Source organism: Copadichromis virginalis, linkage group LG18 (assembly GCF_057382275.1).
Source record: "Copadichromis virginalis isolate Kocher_CV1m ecotype Utaka linkage group LG18, C_Virginalis_male_GT1.1, whole genome shotgun sequence".
Taxonomy (NCBI): Eukaryota; Metazoa; Chordata; class Actinopteri; order Cichliformes; family Cichlidae; genus Copadichromis; species Copadichromis virginalis.
In genome coordinates this window covers 22,517,030-22,532,927 of record NC_140635.1, presented here as the reverse complement: position 1 = coordinate 22,532,927, position 15,898 = coordinate 22,517,030, and the positions used below count along the sequence as shown (strand labels likewise).

Sequence of the window (15,898 nt, the reverse complement as noted above, 5' to 3'; positions counted from 1 at the left end):
TTGTAAATCTCACATTTGATGATGGACCACAGGTTCTCAATGGGGTTCAGATCAGGTGAACAAGGAGGCCATGTCATTAGTTTTTCTTCTTTTATACCCTTTCTTGCCAGCCACGCTGTGGAGTACTTGGACGCGTGTGATGGAGCATTGTCCTGCATGAAAATCATGTTTTTCTTGAAGGATACAGACTTCTTCCTGTACCACTGCTTGAAGAAGGTGTCTTCCAGAAACTGGCAGTAGGACTGGGAGTTGAGCTTGACTCCATCCTCAACCCGAAAAGGCCCCACAAGCTCATCTTTGATGATACCAGCCCAAACCAGTACTCCACCTCCAACTTGCTGGGGTCTGAGTCGGACTGGAGCTCTCTGCCCTTTACCAATCCAACCACGGGCCCATCCATCTGGCCCATCAAGACTCACTCTCATTTCATCAGTCCATAAAACCAGTCTTGAGATATTTCTTGGCCCAGTCTTGACGTTTCAGCTTGTGTGTCTTGATCAGTGGTGGTCGTCTTTCAGCCTTTCTTACCTTGGCCATGTCTCTGAGTATTGCACACCTTGTGCTTTTGGGCACTCCAGTGATGTTGCAGCTCTGAAATATGGCCAAACTGGTGGCAAGTGGCATCTTGGCAGCTGCACGCTTGACTTTTCTCAGTTCATGGGCAGTTATTTTGCGCCTTGGTTTTTCCACACGCTTCTTGCGACCCTGTTGACTATTTTGAATGAAACGCTTGATTGTTCGATGATCACGCTTCAGAAGCTTTGCAGTTTTGAGACTGCTGCATCCCTCTGCAAGATATCTCACTATTTTTGACTTTTCTGAGCCTGTCAAGTCCTTCTTTTGACCCATTTTGCCAAAGGAAAGGACGTTGCCTAATAATTATGCACACCTGATATAGGGTGTTGATGTCATTAGACCACACCCCTTCTCATTACAGAGATGCACATCATCTAATATGCTTAATTGGTAGTAGGCTTTCGAGCCTATACAGCTTGGAGTAAGACAACATGCATGAAGAGGATGATGTGGACAAAATACTCATTTGCCTAATAATTCTGCACTCCCTGTAGTGATCAGAAATAAAAATGTCCTCAGAGCAAATAAAATCAATATTTAAACCCAAAGTAAAAACAAGGTCCAGTGTGTGACCTTTACTGTGTGTAGGACCGGACACATGCTGAGTCAAATGAAAAGAATCCATAATGTTCATAAAGTCTCTGGCGAATAGGTCGGAGTCATCATCAACGTGAATGTTAAAGTCCCCAACTATAAGCACTCTAGACAGCCTCATAGTAGCGGATAAGAAGTCACTGAGCTCCGATAAAAATAACCTGTTATATCCAGGTGGACGATACACCACAGCACAGTAGAAAGGATCCTTGTTACCAATTTTAAGCAGCTGCAGCTCAAACGAGCAATCTACATTTGTAAGTGTATTCATTATTTGAATCCTGGGTTGTGTGGAATCCCAGAAATAAACCCTAAACAAAGTGAATCTGCAAACTAAGGTGTAGGTCTGTTAGGTTATGTTGTGGTGATCCTCGAGTTGGGGGATGGGTGTTCATACTGGAGTTCAAAATTAAAACCAGAGGGAGTGTTCGCCCAGGGCACCAAACAGGCTAGTACCGCCACTGTTTGAAATAAAACATCTCCTTGTGCAACTGCAACTTCTGCATGAGTGTCCCTTTCATGCTTTGGTGAAGCAAAGCGTGAAACGGACCAGCGTTTTACACATTTTGCCATAATATCATGTTGATGATTTTTTTTAAAACTCTAATTTAAGAGGACAAGTAAATAATAAAAAATCTAATTATGAATTCAGTTTTTTTTCTGTTGCCTCACTGCATTTCCTTATTTGAATTGTTAATGGATTTACTCAGAAATGTATGTTTGGAGGATCAGAATAACTAAGTTTTAGCTCGTTTACCTTTTGCTTCTTGATTTTAAGTATTTAAAAACTAAAACACATCTGTTCTCATAATCTGTTCTTTCTTTTTTTTAGATGCTCAGATAAGATTAATTGATCCTGATAATTCTGGGGCAACTCTTTGCTCTGGAAGAGTGGAAATCTATCACAACAACAGATGGGGAACAGTCTGTGATGATGGCTGGGACCTAAATGATGCTGTGGTGGTCTGCAGACAGTTAGACTGTGGACCAGCACTGAATGCCACTCGATCAGCTCACTTTGGTGAAGGAACAGGACAAATCTGGCTGGCTGGTGTGTCCTGCTCAGGAAGTGAAAGTTCCCTAACTGATTGTCGGCACAGAGGATTTGGGATACCCTACTGTAGACATGGTGAGGATGCTGGTGTCATCTGTTCAGGTGAGACACTTTTTGGATCATGAACAGTATTCAGTAACAATTTGTTCATGCAGCTGTAATCTAGAGAGAAATATGTCTGTTAGTTATTTTTTTGTAAACCTTTTTTAAAATATATTTTTTAGAAAAGCTGTTGTGTGACTGGATCTGGTTAACTCTCGCACACGTGTGTCATGGTGCTGGGTCTGTGACCCAGCATGCTGAGTTATTTTGTATTTTGATTGTTAAGGTTCTACTAGTATTATTAGTTTGTCCTAGCTGAGTTTAGTCTAGTTTATATTATTATCCGTCTCTGTGGTGGCGAACATCAACAGACAGGGTGGGTTAGGGTCCTGTCCTTTGCACATATAGGCTCGCAAACTGATAATTTGGAGCAGCATCAGTCTGTTGTGACTGAGGGCTACTAATATTCTAGGGGCTCTGAACTTGGGAATAGCAGTCTGTCTTTTAATGAAAGGGGCATGATGGCACAATGGATGTCTAAACCTCATTCCATCCATCCATCTTCTGCTGAGTCAAACTTAACTGGCTCCTTTCAATGTGGAGGACCAGCGGCTCTACTCTGAGCCCCTCCTGGATGGCTTAACTTCTTACTCTGTCAGAGCACAGACACCCTTCCTAGGAAGCTCATTTCTGCCACTTGTATACTCAATCTTGTTCTTTCGGTCGCTTTTACACTCAGCTCTCTCTTCACCATGGCGGACTGGTACAGTGTCTGCAGCACCAATCCATCTGTCAATCTCCCGCTCCCTTCTCCAGTCACTCGTGAACGAGACCCCGGCATACTTAAACTTCTCCACTTGGGGCAGGAACTCCAATGGGTACTTCACCCCTTTGGTCCTCACCCTTTTCCAGCCGAGGACCATGGTGTCACAGTACTGGGTCTGCGACCCAGAGTTTTGTGTTTTTGGTTTAAGTAAAAGGATAAAGAGCTGCTCCAGTGTTCCATGAACAGGACGAAAACCGCATTGTTCCTCCTATATCCAAGGTTTGACTAATGGACGGGCTCTCCTTTCCACCACCCTGGCATTGACCTTCCCAGGGAGGCTGAGAGGTGTGATCCCCCTATAGTTGGAATACCCTCTGGTCCCCCTTCTTAAAGATGGGAAGCACCGCCTCGGTACCAAAGGTACCACCCCTGATCTCCATGTAACATTGCAGAGACGTGTCAGCCAAGACAGCCCTACAATATCCAGAGCCTTCAGGAACTCAAGGTGAACCTTATCCACCTCAGGGGCTCTGCCACCAACTATTTGTTTAAATGCCTCAGTGACCTCGCCCCTGAGATAGACGAGTCATTCCCCTCGTCCCCAGACACTGCTTCCTCCACGGAAGATGTGCCAGTGGGATTAAAGAGGGACTCGAAGCATTCCTACCACCGCCTGACAATGTTCTCAGTCGAAGTCGGCAGCACTCCACCCACACTATACACAGTGCAGGTAGAGCACCACTTTCTCCTCCTGAGTTGCCTGATAGTTTGCCAGAATCTCTACAAGGCAGTCCGCTAAACCTCTTGTTCCCAGTGGGATTCATCCCTAGTGCTGTGGGCAGTTTCACAGCCACCATCTGAGCTACTAAGTCAAGTGGAGAAACAAATTTTGTCTTGAAGAAGAAATTTTGTCTTGAAGCTGCTGGCATCAGCAATATTCATACACTGCCAATGCAGAAACAGTGCATCCAATTCACGCTGGATAATTAATGGGTCACATTCAGGCTAAATCCAGCCTTTGTCCTCAAATACCTTTCTCTCCAATGCATGCCATTGGAGTTAGTGGTGTTTGGCCCCCACTGCTTTCTCCTCCCATGAACAGGAGTGCTTACACGTTCACTGTCCGGTTATGGAGAGAACTGGGGCTTTCAGGAGGTCTGACCAGCTGTTTGTTTCCTGGGCTAAGCCACATTTTGGCAAGCCTATTAGTAAAGAACACATTCCCACTGGACTGCAGCAGTAATTAAGTTGGAGTATTCCAGCACTAGTCTGTACCCCAATGAAGCGCCGTGCTCATTCTACAAGAGGAATGGCAACCTTATGGGCCCTCTTTCGTGGTGTCGCTATAGAGGAAATATGTGCAGCACCAAGCTGGATTTCTCCTTTGACCTTTGCAACAGGCTGATTTCATTACACGATCTCTATTCCACACTGTCTTAAGTGTGAGTCCTAAGATGACAGTCAGTCGTTCAGATGAGCTTATCTGTCAATACAGGGGTCTGCACGTCCCCATAGTAAGACAAATGTTTGAAAAAGAACAGTGCCTCTCCTTTCTCTTAGTGTGAGAAGTTAAGCCGTCCTGGAGGGGCTCATAGTAGAGCCACTGCTCCTCCACATCGAAAGGAGCCAGTTGAGGTGGTTTGGGCATCTGACAAGGATGCTTCCTGGGTGAGTGGTTCCAGGCATGTCCCACTAGGTGAGGAGATCCTGGGGCTAACCCACGACATGCTGGAGAGATTATATCTCTTGACTGGCCTGGGAACGCCTTGATGTTCTCTGCTTAGGCTGCTGCCCCCTGACCTGGCCCTGGATAAGCGGAAGCTGGATCTCTGGATGAGTAAAATTTGAATTACAAGTTTGCAGCTCAAAGTATATTTATATAAATATCATTCTGCAGGTTTGTGAATATTTTTCTGTAAGTGTGAATTGAAAACACTAGTGTATAAATTTTTTTTACAATTTACAAAATTTTAAAATACAAGTTTTTCTACATATTCTCACTTTTTGATTCTACGGGCTCTCAAATTTTAAAACATATTTACCTTCATATGTCTTCCCCTTGATTTGATTTTGTCTCTGAGCTCCAGTGTTCTCCCAGTGTAACGTGTTCTCATGTTCTTCATTTAGATACTCACTGGACTGTGTGTAGTTATTGTCATTTTTTAAACTTCAAATTAGTGGACATTGGTGGATGTATCTGCCACAGATGTTGAAATAGCTGCCTTTATTAAATAGAATAAAACTTTTCATTTATAATTAGTTATTTGTTTTGTGTTTAGAAATCAGATTAACTGGGCCTCAGTCAACTCGCTGCTCTGGAAGAGTTGAAATCTCCTACAACAACAGATGGGGAACAGTCTGTGATGATGGCTGGAACCTAAATGATGCCGAGGTGGTCTGCAGACAGTTAGGCTGTGGATCAGCATTGGAGGCCACTCAATCAGCTCATTTTGGTGAAGGAACAGGACAAATCTGGCTGGATGATGTGACCTGTTCAGGAAGTGAAAGTTCTCTAACTCAGTGTCAGCACAGAGGATTTGGGACTCATGACTGTACACACCAAAAGGACGCTGGTGTCATCTGTTCAGGTAAGATATATTTAGGACTGTCCAAAAAATGTGAAATGCCAGTAAATGAACTTCCTGTCTTATCATTTTTACCACCTAGAAGTGTTTTTTGTCATTATGCTTTATCCTGAACTTCACGGTAAGCAGAGGACCTGAGTTCATACAGTAACCGTATGAACTGTGCAGTACTGAGTAATAACATGTTCTACTATCAATGCACCTGTAATCCAAACAGGAATCTGTCCATTATTCATCAATTTAAAACTGTCGGTGGCTTTGGCCAAACACCACCGTGGGGATTATATGTGGCTTTTGTCATTTGTGTCTTTAACTGTGGGTAAAAAAATTAATGTCATCAAAACTTCATGAACATATTGAAATAGTTACCATAATCAACAACTGAAAACATTCAAAACATACTTTATTCTCTGTTTAAAATATAGATTCTTTGTGTTTTCTGCATTTAGGTGTGCCCATCAGATTAGCTGGTTCTGGGTCCACTCAGTGCTCTGGACGAGTTGAAATCTACCAGCAAAAAACATGGAGAACAGTCTGTCATGATGGCTGGGACCTAAATGATGCTGAGGTGGTCTGCAGGCAGTTAGACTGTGGACCGGCACTGAAAGCCACTCAGTCAGCTCACTTTGGTGAAGGAACAGGAGACATCTGGCTGAATGAAGTGTCCTGTTCAGGAAGTGAAAGTTCTCTAGCTGATTGTCAGCACAGAGGATTTGGGACATACTCCTGTGGACATGATGAGGATGCTGGTGTCATCTGTTCAGGTGAGACTCTTTTTGATTCATGCACCTGTAATACAGAGAAATATGTAAGCTGTGCTATTTTTTGCATCATCAACTGTGTGTTTGATTGTGCTTCAAATGAGTGAAATATCTACACAAAGGCATCATGTTTTTTTACTTCCTGTTTTACATTGAAGGTTACGTTTAGGTTTTACTTCCTTTTTTTCCCCTCGGTCTGATTGTCTGTTTGAGCTCATATGTTCTTGAAGTGTAACTTGTCTTCCATGTTGTGTTTTTGGATTGCTATTTTTGTTTTCTCCTTTAGATTTTGCCATTTTGTTATCCATATTTCTAGTTCCTCAGATGATATTAGTTCCCTTTTGTGTCCATTCTGTCCTAATCTTATCTCTGTTTTGTCATTATTCCTTCTGGTGTGAAGTAGGTTTTGTCTCCATGTTTGTTTATCTCCTCCTCGATTAGCTTCTCTGCATGCCACCAATCTGCTTCCTGGCTATTGTCTGGTTATTATCTTTTTTACCCGCTTGTTTAACTTCAAATTACTGACTTGTATTTAAAAAATATATTTGACACAGATGTTGCTATCGTTAAAACATTATATTTGTAACTAAATATATATTTTCTGTGTTTTCTGATAAGGAATCAGATTAGCTGGACATCAGTCTACTCAGTGCTCTGGACGAGTTGAAATCTATCACAATAAAATATGGGGAACAGTCTGTGACCATGGATGGAGCACAGAAGATGCTGAGGTGGTCTGCAGACATTTAGGCTGTGGACCAGCACTGAATGCCACTCAGTCAGCTCACTTTGGTGAAGGAACAGGACAAATCTGGCTTGATGAAGTGTCCTGTTCAGGAAGTGAAAGTTCTCTAACTGAGTGTCAGCACAGAGGATTTGGGACACATTCCTGTGGACATGGTGAGGATGCTGGTGTCATCTGTTCAGGTGAGACTCTTTTTAAATCACGCACTGTATTCAATTCAAAATAATCCAACCCAGCTCTAAACCAGAGAGAAATATATCTGTTTGAATGAGATTTACATGTTTGAGACTTCTAAACAAAATCATCCAAAAATGTTAAAATAGCTGCTGCTGTCTGTGATCCAGTAATTTGGCATTAGGATCTGTGTAATTTGTTGTAAGTTGTGTGTCAGAGACGTTTTAATTGACATTAATTGAAGTTTGCGTGAAGGCTACTGCAGATGTTAGCAAATCTAGCCCCAAATGTTGTTTTTTTCACAGACTGTTCCTTGTTTGAATGACCTGTATGGAAGAAAAAAACAGGGTTAGAACACATTATGGTGAAGTAAGAAGAACATTTTGCAGTCCAACCTTTGCATTCTTCAGTACCAGCCTGCATCCCATCCCCTGTGTGTGTGTGTGTGTGTGTGTGTGTGTGTGTGTGTGTGTGTGTGTGTGTGTGTGTAGTCCTGTTGTCTTTTGGATTTTTGCAACAGTTATAAAGGCTCACTTGTCGGAAGATTTTGAAACCATTTCCTTCATTAAATAGGAGAACGCATTACAATCATAATCAAATATATGTTTTCTGTGTTTTGTGTTTAGGAATCAGATTATCTGGGCATCAGTCAGGTCGTTGCTCTGGAAGAGTTGAAATCTACAATAAAAAAAGATGGGGAACAGTCTGTGATGACGGCTGGGACTTGAATGATGCTGAGGTGGTCTGCAGACAGTTAGACTGTGGCACAGCACTAGCACCTCCTAAAGAGGCTCATTTTGGTGAAGGAAGTGGACCAATCTGGCTTGATGGTGTGGCCTGTTCAGGAAGTGAAAGGGCTATAATCCAGTGTCAGCACAGAGGGCCTGAGAAAAATGGCTGCACACACCATAAAGATGCTGGTGTCATCTGTTCAGGTACATCTCTCATCATCAACAGATTTATCATTAACTCACAGTAGTTTTGCTTCTCTGCCTATTTTGTCCTAAAATTCAGGGTGATCACTGCAAATCATCTCATAAAGTAACCATCCTGCACATCCTGCATTTTTCAGTAATAAAATGTTCAATAATACTAATACAAATAATACTAATACTTGAAATGAGTAAAGAATATGAACAGCCTATTTATGCGAGATAATTCATAATTTTATTGGGGAGGGGGGGGGGGTCATAACCTCCCGGAAATTACACCCCTGAAAATGTTCTGCTATGAATGTAGCTGTAATCTACAGAGAAATATGTTTTCCATCATCTTTTTAAACTGCCAGTAATTAAAAGACATAAATGTGGGTCTGTGTGTAGTTATTGCCATGTATTTGTGCACTGTGAGTCTGAGTGAACGTGAGCTGAATGAAACTTATTTAATGTACAGAAATGAGTCTCACAATAATGTTCAATTAAAATATTAAATGCATGTACTCTGAGTTCAGGTGCACGCATCAGATTAACTGGGTCCACTCGTTGCTCTGGAAGAGTTGAAATCTTTTACAACAACACTTGGGGAACAGTCTGTGATGATGGCTGGGACATAAATGATGCTGAGGTGGTCTGCAGAGAGTTAAACTGTGGAACAGCACTGAAAGCCACTAAGTCCACTCACTTTGGTGAAGGAAGAGGATCGATCTGGCTTGATGATGTGTCCTGTTCAGGAAGTGAGAGATCTCTCACTGAGTGTCAGCACAGAGGATTTGGGAAACATGACTGTACACACAGCAAGGATGCTGGTGTTGTCTGTTCAGGTAAGAAACTTTACTAATCAAAGTTAAATTAATAATAAAGGTCAATACAATTTTTTACTATTTATTTCATTACTTCTTGGTTTTGTCTTTAATATTATGTCATTAATATTATTTACGACTCCAGCATTTATGAAAAATTATTAGCTTGACTTGTTTGTTATCATTCAATATTAATTATTCACAGCCTGACAAATAAAGTGATGAGTGAGAACTGTCAAAAGAAACCGATTTAATATGATTGAAGCGTCCTATAACACTGAAATGTGAACTTAACATAAAGTATATAAATAGGACTGTAGGACTGTTCTTTTGTTTGATTTTTATGATCATTGAGCAGCTCAGTGATGTAAAGTTTGCAAATGATTGCACTCATGAACCAATTACACACTGAATAACATTCAGTCCATCAAAATGTTTTGTCTTATTGTTTATTATGCTCACTGTGCCCAGGTGTGCCAGTCAGATTATCTGGAAGCACTTTGTGCTCTGGAAGAGTCGAAATCTTTTACAACAACACTTGGGGAACAGTCTGTGATGATAACTGGGACATAAATGATGCTGAGGTGGTTTGTAGAGAGCTCGGCTGTGGAACGGCACAGAGTGCTGCTGTATCAGCCCGCTTTGGTGAGGGAAGTGGATCCATCTGGCTTGATGATGTGGACTGTTCAGGAAGTGAGAGATCTCTGACTGAGTGTCAGCACAGAGGATTTGGGACACATGACTGTACTCACCAAAAGGATGCTGGTGTTGTCTGCTCAGGTGAGAAATTATTTTTTTAAATATTTATCATTAAATATCAATAATATTTAAATACTGTTATGTGGTGGGAGATTTCTTTCTTTTTGTATTGATCACATAGTTTAACCATATCACTTTAGTAATGTAGAAGCACATTTTCACCAGTTGTATGCATGTGCACCGTAAATGGGCCTTATGCTCTAACACACATGTGTAACATGTAAGAGTTACATAGAGTCTTTGTCAGTGTGGGTATATAAGATGTGAGGATGGCAGCCATTGTCAGAGACCGCTTAGGTGTTTGACCAGAGTCTCTTCATATTGCAATATGTTATTAAGCTCACTTGAAATCATGCTCACCGAGATGTTTGCGGGTTTATTTGAAATTTCCATGACAATTATTAATATATAAAGTAAATTTTTGCCATTTTTAATTGAATCGTCTCTCCATGACTGCTGTTTTCCTCAGTGATCCTTCCAAAGCCCAGAATCTTCATGATTCCTGCTGGTAAAGTTGAGCGGAGAAGCGATGTCAGCATCACTTGTTCAATATCACCTCAAAGCCAGCAGCTTCTACAAGGAGAATTTACTCTGAAGCAGATTTCAGGCTCATTCAGTCAGAAAAAACCATCAACCACCAACTCTGCTACATTCAAGATCCTCAAAGTAGATTTTGACAAGGATGGATTGTACCAGTGTGAATATTCACACGACTCCAGCTTCTCCACAAGTGACTCTGTCACCGTCTCTGTTACTGGTAATAAAATGTAATATTGCTTATATTACAGTGACAGGAAAATACTGTGTTTACTTGTTACGCCCACTACAGGTTATTAGCATGAAAATATAACATCCATTAAGATAAGAAGTCTTAATTTCAGCAGTTCATCGATCAACGACAACACTTAATAGTCACTTCCCAATTATGTCTAAGATTGCAGAAACCCAACTTAATTTCATGCCAGTGTTCACTGCAATCAATAAATTAAAATACATGCCATGTGAATAAAGATTTTCATATTCATCCTGCCCTAAAAACTCCCAGAAAAGCCTTCAGTTAATCCAAAATACAGCTGCGAGAGACTGAGAGAAAGAGAACGCATATTTCTCCCATGTTGGCATTTCTTCATTGACTCCCTGTTAAATCTAAAATCTAAATCCTTGGTTTGGCCAAAGGTTTCTTCCTGTTAAAAGGGAGCCTTTCTTTCCCAATGTTGCCAAGTGCTAATTCATAGGGTGCAGTTTCTCTTTAATGCTGTACAGTCTTTATCTTATAATATAAAGCGCCTTGAGGTGTTTTGAATTCTCAATATCTATAAAAACTGAATTAATCTGAATTGTCTGGGCACCAAAGAATTGCTGGACTTTTGGGAGAGAAATGTTGTCCTATTCTTGAGGGATAAACGATTCTAGCACCTCAACAATCCTGAGCTGTCTTGTTTGTTTAATGATGGATTAAATGTTTTCAGTCAGTTAAAAAGATCTGGATCATATTCACACATGACACACGCATTAAAAGAGTGACAGAGTTTTTTCCGCCACCAGGTGGTGCCTCTTTTTCAATAGAGCTTCTTTATTTGTTGTTTATTTTGTTTTCAGTGTTGCTGCAGCAGCTCAGGATCTCTGTGACATCTCCTGGGATGCAGCAGCCCAGGATCTCTGTGACATCTCCAGATGGAAGACTTGCTAAGGTTATAGAAATCATGAAGGGCTACAGCTTCATCTTCACCTGCTCAAACAATGATCGCTATTCAGGAGGAGTTTTCAATCTCATCTACTCTGGCTCCAACATGAAACACAATAAGACATCTGTCAACAGCTCAGCCTCCTTTAGTTTCCCTGTAGCTGACTTTGGACACGAGGGCCACTACAGCTGTGTGTATGAGATAACTCTGACAGAAGGAACATTCACTTCTCCTGAGGCGGAGTGGATTTATGTCTCCGTTATATGTAAGTTAAGCAAACACCAGAACTCAATATTTCTGTTTGCTGTGAGTGTCATGGGTCAGTTTACGTAATGTTTTGAGTTTTTTAAACTTTCAAGTCTTGTTTAGCATTTGCACTTGTTCTTAGTCTATTTAGTCTTGTTTTCAGTTCCTCGTTGCTTTAATTCCTCGCTCAGTGTTCTCTGCTCATTCATTCATGTGTCTGTTTTCCACATTTAATTATCGAGATTTCGAGAGCGAGTGTTCCTTGTGCTTTGCTTTTAGTTTTGCTTCCATTGTTTAGTTTTCTGTGATTTAATTCAGCTGTGTCTTGTTCTCCCCGGCTGTCTCTGCTTCCCTGATTGCCCATGTGTGTCTGTACTGTATAAAGTCGTAGTCTTCTTTTTCCATAGGACAGAGCAGGTCTTTATCTTGCCCTAGTGTGTTTTCCATGTTAAGGGTTTCAGTTTCTCTTTTTGGCCTTTGTTTTGCTAATGCTTGTTATTAGCCAAAAGAAATGGCACACTTTAGTTCAGTCTTCTCAGTCTTTATGCATCTGCTAATGGTTCTTCCATCTACACACAGTCAGTAGCATCTACTGATCATGGCAGTGATAGTTTGACTGCATCATGTTGGAAGGTTTTCGATGACACAGAAAAAGGATTTAAAAAATACTTGGAATATTTAAACATTTTTTGTAAGTATGTGGTTTTAATCAAGTTTAATGATGCCATATGTTATGAAAAAAGTTGAACAAAGAAATAACCCACACCTGTTAAGTGCCTGAAAATTGTGGCTATAAAATGTTAATTTCTTCACAGCACACTAAATACTTTTGTTGAATCCTTCAAAATCACTTTGAGTCTCACATTTACATCATGTAAGTGTGGCTACACACTTAAAATAACACAAATCTAAAGCTTTCTAAACCTAACTGTAGGTAGTTCATTAGTGGCTGTTGTACAGTCTGCAATGTTGTATTGTGGTCACCATATTTGTCAGATCGAGCCACGCCTCCTAAACCATAACTGGGTAATATTGTGTTGAGGACACACCTCCATCTCGTGGAGAGGGTTTTTTCATTCACTGGGAGCCCATTGTTTTATAATCTATTGATGTTAACATGATTTATGAGGAGATTTTTCACAAGATTTGTTTCAATGTCTTTAAAACAAAATAAATTATATGACAGTTTGTTCTGTGGTAAGTGATGATGACTGATCTCTTTCCACAGATTCAAGAACTCCAATCCTGAGATATGTTCTCCTGCCTCTGGTTCTGCTTTTGGAGAACATTGCCCTTCATTTCTACTATAAGGTACATCAGAGTAAATAAAAGCATGTATGAAACTGAGTAGTAGCTGAGAAGTGTAGGAACAGTAACATGGATTGTGTATCGTCTCTCCAGGTCATCAAAAAGCAGAAATCAGACAAAAAGGAGAACAATGAGACGGATGTTTCCAGAGCTGAAGAAGTGGAGGCTGAGGAGGAAGCGGTCCAAGAAATAGAATAGAATTGAAACACATAGAAACACACACAAGTTTAAAATCTACTATCTGATTTTATCTATATCTATCTCTTTCTATATATGTATATAGATATATATTAGTCCATATATACTCCAGTCCTCTCTCTTTTTTTCATCTTTCTCTGATTCTAAAAGTGAAGTTTTTACAGATTAAGTATTTTTTTCCCTCAATAACCTCTATCTTTAGCTAGACAGAATATGTGTCAGTTTGTGATGTCTTTGTACTCTCGAGTGTTTGAAATTATTTGCCATTAAAAAAAAACAAGTTCCCTTATTTATAGCCTCCTATCCTGTGGCACTCACAGCAGGAATGTATGACAGTGATGAGAAGGAGAAGTATGCAGCCGGGACCAGAGGGGGTTAAATGAATGACATCATCCAACAGCTTTTTAGCTTGTACATCTCAGTGTGGTTTGCAATTTGCAGTGAAGACATGACAGGAGTCAGAAAGATGAGCAGATCAACAGTGTCTGAAAGTCATGTCATTAAGAAATAGCGAATATAAGGAAAACAGGGGTGACTCAAGACTCACATCCATGCCGCTTATAACTTAAAATATGACGTTTATGACGTTTGACTTTGATTTGATGATTTCTTGAACTAAGCTAAACTGTCAGCCTTTTATTGCAACAGAAAAGTGGAGTCCACAAGTTTACAAAGACCAAAAATATCTCTAACATTAATGTCAGTTCCTTCACATGCTTGATGTCTAAATGTATGAAAATTTCAAACCACCTCTCACCATCAGTAACATGTCCCAAACAAAAACACTCACTGACCCGCATTTACTTTGTTGGGATCTGGTCACATTAGGCTGGTTTGTGTCAGTAGGACCGACTAGACCCCCGCAGATTTAATCAGGCCTGCATTTGACTCCGTCCTTGTGGCTAACAAGTTTTTGTGGGACATATGTAGTGTTTTCATTCACCCATCTGTGAAGATACGAAGTCAAGGAAAATATACTGATTTCTGAGAGCATGTCAGACACCACTGATCCAACATGTGGCTGTAATGTGCTGAGTAATTCTGACACAGCATAGGATCAGTGAAATTTTTCACATCATGTTACCACCCAACAACATCTTTTGTTGAACTTGCTGTACTCTACTGACCACTATAAGTCTGTGAAGGTTCTTTAAGTTGCTTGAAGACGTTTCACCTCTCATCCGAGAAGCTTCTTCTGTTCTAGGGTCAAATGGTGGAGAGTCCCAGATTTATATAGTTGGTAAAGCTACGCCCCCTGCTGTCCAAGATCAACACAGCTAGTAGGACTGCTGTCACAGGAAATCTTAATTAGTGACTTTATTTCCTGTTAGTACATTAAATATTTCTGCTTTTATTTCTGTGTTGAATAAAGTTTGTTCAGCTGCAGTAATGCTCATGATCAGAAAGTTGCAGTATTTTTAAAAAGTAAAAGGCTAGAGCTTTGCTTCGACTTCACTTTATATTACTGTCAAGTTTTTTGCATCACTGTTTTTCTGTCACATTTTATAATTTGTTGAAATAAATATGTGATTGTATTAAATGTGATGTCTTTTTTTCCTGCTAGTTATCAGCCTTTTGTCATCTTGCTAACCACCTGCCCCTGTCTTTCATTCATCTTTTTTATAGTTTTATTATTTATTTTGATTTAAAAAAGGATGATCTCTGCATCTTCTGCTTAGATGTGCAGAGGAGATCAGCTGGTTTAGTCAGTTTGCTGGAAGAGAGCTAAAAACGAACTTTCTTTAAGAGATGCCAGAATATTTTTTGTTTTAAAATATGAATGGTAAATGGCCTGTATTTGTATAGCGCTTTTCTAGTCCCTAAGGACCCCAAAGCGCTTTACACAACCAGTCATCCACCCATTCACACACTGGTTAAACCAATTAAACTAGTGGGTTTTAGATAACCTTTACTACCGCACTGTTCACTGCACAGCACAACAAGAAGTTTTAGAATCCAGTGCATGACTGAGAAAGGCCATCACATCAAAGCGTGTTTGAATTTCGGCGGACAATAACCTCCTGCAATCCTGTAATAACATCAGCTTTAATCCCAAGGACAGGTGTGTGCCCGTATCTTTGTGTGGGGACCTTAAGGTGCATTTCAGTGTCGACAACATGTATGAATCTTTGCACTGTGCTGCTGTTTCTTATCATTTACTGAGAGTCGTAAGAAAGAGGTTGTGGCGGAGGCGTGGCCCCGGGCGCAGCTGCAGGGGAGGAGTGGAGCGGAAGGCTCAACGGGGCGGCGCCGCGAGGCTGGTAAGAACAGCTGATATTGTTTATGGACTAATGATGGTCTCCTCCGCTGTGTTTATAGTGAGACGAGGAGGAGCGGCCAAGGGAGATCAGCTGGGCTCGAGCTGTCAGACGGTGCGACTGAGTCAGCTGTCAAAATACAAAAATATCAATAAACGTGAAAGTTGGCTATACCTGCCTGTGTGTGCGTGTGTCTGTGCTGGGTGTACTCTACAAGTGGTGCCGAAACCCAGGACGAAAAAGGAGGTGAGACGGTTCTTGGGGTTGGCGGGTTACTATCGTCGCTTTGTGCCGGGGTTTGCGCAGCTAACCAGCCCCCTGACCGATCTCACTCGAAAGGGTGCCCCGGATCTGGTCCAGTGGACGGGGCCGTGCCAGGCGGCGTTTGTGCAGGCGAAAAAGGCTCTCT

General features: G+C 41.0%; 1 protein-coding gene across 1 annotated transcript; it reads left to right on the top strand.

Annotated features, from left to right (window-relative positions):
* The first annotated feature begins 4,689 nt into the window (after positions 1–4,689).
* Positions 4,690–14,764, top strand: LOC146687827 (scavenger receptor cysteine-rich domain-containing protein DMBT1-like). Its single transcript, XM_085440402.1, has 12 exons — positions 4,690–4,700; positions 4,817–4,869; positions 5,312–5,620; positions 6,067–6,381; positions 6,997–7,305; positions 7,924–8,232; positions 8,748–9,056; positions 9,507–9,815; positions 10,264–10,551; positions 11,394–11,744; positions 12,954–13,036; positions 13,127–14,764. The coding sequence occupies exons 1-12, from the start codon at positions 4,690–4,692 to the stop codon at positions 13,229–13,231; spliced, it is 2,751 nt and encodes a 916-aa protein (XP_085296528.1). The 3' UTR covers positions 13,232–14,764.
* Positions 14,765–15,898: the final 1,134 nt, after the last annotated feature.